The sequence below is a fragment of the Plasmodium reichenowi genome, assembly GCF_001601855.1.
Source record: "Plasmodium reichenowi strain SY57 chromosome Unknown, whole genome shotgun sequence".
Taxonomy (NCBI): domain Eukaryota; phylum Apicomplexa; class Aconoidasida; order Haemosporida; family Plasmodiidae; genus Plasmodium; species Plasmodium reichenowi.
The window spans coordinates 1-1,977 of NW_017962457.1; the positions used below are offsets into that span (position 1 = coordinate 1).

Consider the following 1,977-nt stretch of genomic DNA (forward strand, 5'->3'; position numbering starts at 1 on the left):
ATTATCATCTACCGTATGATAGTTGCTCATATTATTATCTACCATATTATAGTTTCTCAAATTATTCTCTACCATATTATAGTTGCTCATATTATTATCTACCATATTATAGTTTCTCAAATTATTCTCTACCATATTATAGTTGCTCATATTATTATCTACCTTATTAAAATTTTTCATGTTATAATTTCCACCACCATAGTTATACATATTATTATTACTCACATTATAATTGTTCATACTATAATTATTCATATTATAATTATTCATATTATAATTTTCCATATTATAATTTTCCATATTATCATTATTCATATTATCATTATTCATATTATTGTTATGCATATTATAATTTTGTTCAGTATAATTATTCATATTATTGTTCTCTATATTATTATTTTGTTGAGAATAATCATTCATATTATAGTTATACACATGATAATTTTTTTCATTATTATAATTTCCAGAATTATTATTACACCCATTATAATTAGCAATATAATTATTATTTTCATATGGAAGTATATTATTATATTCTTTTATCATATAATTACGTTTCATATCTACATGGGGATTATTATCTCTTTCATCTTCAGCATCATCTTCAACATCATCTTCAGCATCATCCTCAGAATCATCTTCAACATATTCATCTTCAACATCATCATCTTCAGTATCATCATCTTCAACATCATCATCTTCAGTATCATCATCTTCAACATCGTCATCTTCACCTTCAACATCGTCATCTTCACCTTCAACATAGTCATCTTCACCTTCAACATCGTCATCTTCACCTTCAACATCGTCATCTTCACCTTCAACATCGTCATCTTCACCTTCAACATTGTTATTATCATCATTCTTTTCATTATTCTTTATACATTCCAAATCCAATTTTTTTTTTAAATCATTTTGTAAATTTACCAAAAACTCTACACCCTCTTCGTACGAATTGTTTCCTGCATTTGTACAATTACCAATGTTTAATTGATTCGATTCGAGATAAACTTGTCTTACGGGATTATGTAAATGTACTCTACCATTTGGGTACATATTATTATGTACATTAGTAGCAATCTCTTTCTGATTAGGTACATTGTTATCTATAATAATTCTATTCATATTACGACCATTGATATCCTTTACATTATAATTATTGTCTGTCATTATTTCTTGTTTAATTATGGTAACCTCTTTTGTATTCATATTTGTTATTTCGTTTTTTCTACAACTATAATAGAAATTGTAATTATTCATATCTAGCATATTTTTACTTAATTCATCTTCTGATATAATAACACCACATGATACTTTTTCCTTCGATTTATCATCATGAAAGTAACACATATTTTGTTCATATGCATTATTATTACATGTGAGTATACTATTATTATTATTATTATTATTATTATTATTATCATTATTTATATTCATAAAATCTAATGGTTTGTTTGGTAAAGGCCTACTTTTTACATCAAAATTTAATTTATGATCCACATTCTCATCTTTTAAATTAAATGAAGGTAAATTTTCAAACATTTTATCATTTTCATTATTTTTTACCACATTTATTATATTTTCTTCAATTTCCATATTCACATTTTTTCCCTCGTAAACCTTTTGATTATCAGGTATTAAATTTTGGTGTCCATAAAATATGTTTGCGTTATTTACATTTTTATCTACACAGTTACAACTTGTATTTTTAAAAAATTCGGTAGAATAATTATTAGACACATTATTATGCACATTATTAGATACATTATTATGCACATTATTAGATACATTATTATGCACATTATTATGCATATTATTAGACACATTATTAGATACATTATTAGATTCATTATTAGATTCATTATTAGACACATTATTAGATTCATTATTGTTATACCTCATAGTATCATTATTTGTTATGTTATTATTTTGATCTACATTATAGTTATTTCTATACTTTAAAAAATCAGTATGTTC

The 1,977-nt window shown here is 23.8% G+C and overlaps 1 protein-coding gene across 1 annotated transcript; it reads right to left on the reverse strand.

Moving 5' to 3' along the window:
* Positions 1–72: 72 nt before the first annotated feature.
* PRSY57_0024100 (hypothetical protein) lies at positions 73–1,977 on the reverse strand (the record flags this gene model as incomplete). The annotated part of the gene is made up of 1 exon (XM_012905172.2): positions 73–1,977. A coding segment is annotated over one exon (1,905 nt), but the record flags the coding sequence as incomplete, so codon positions are not given.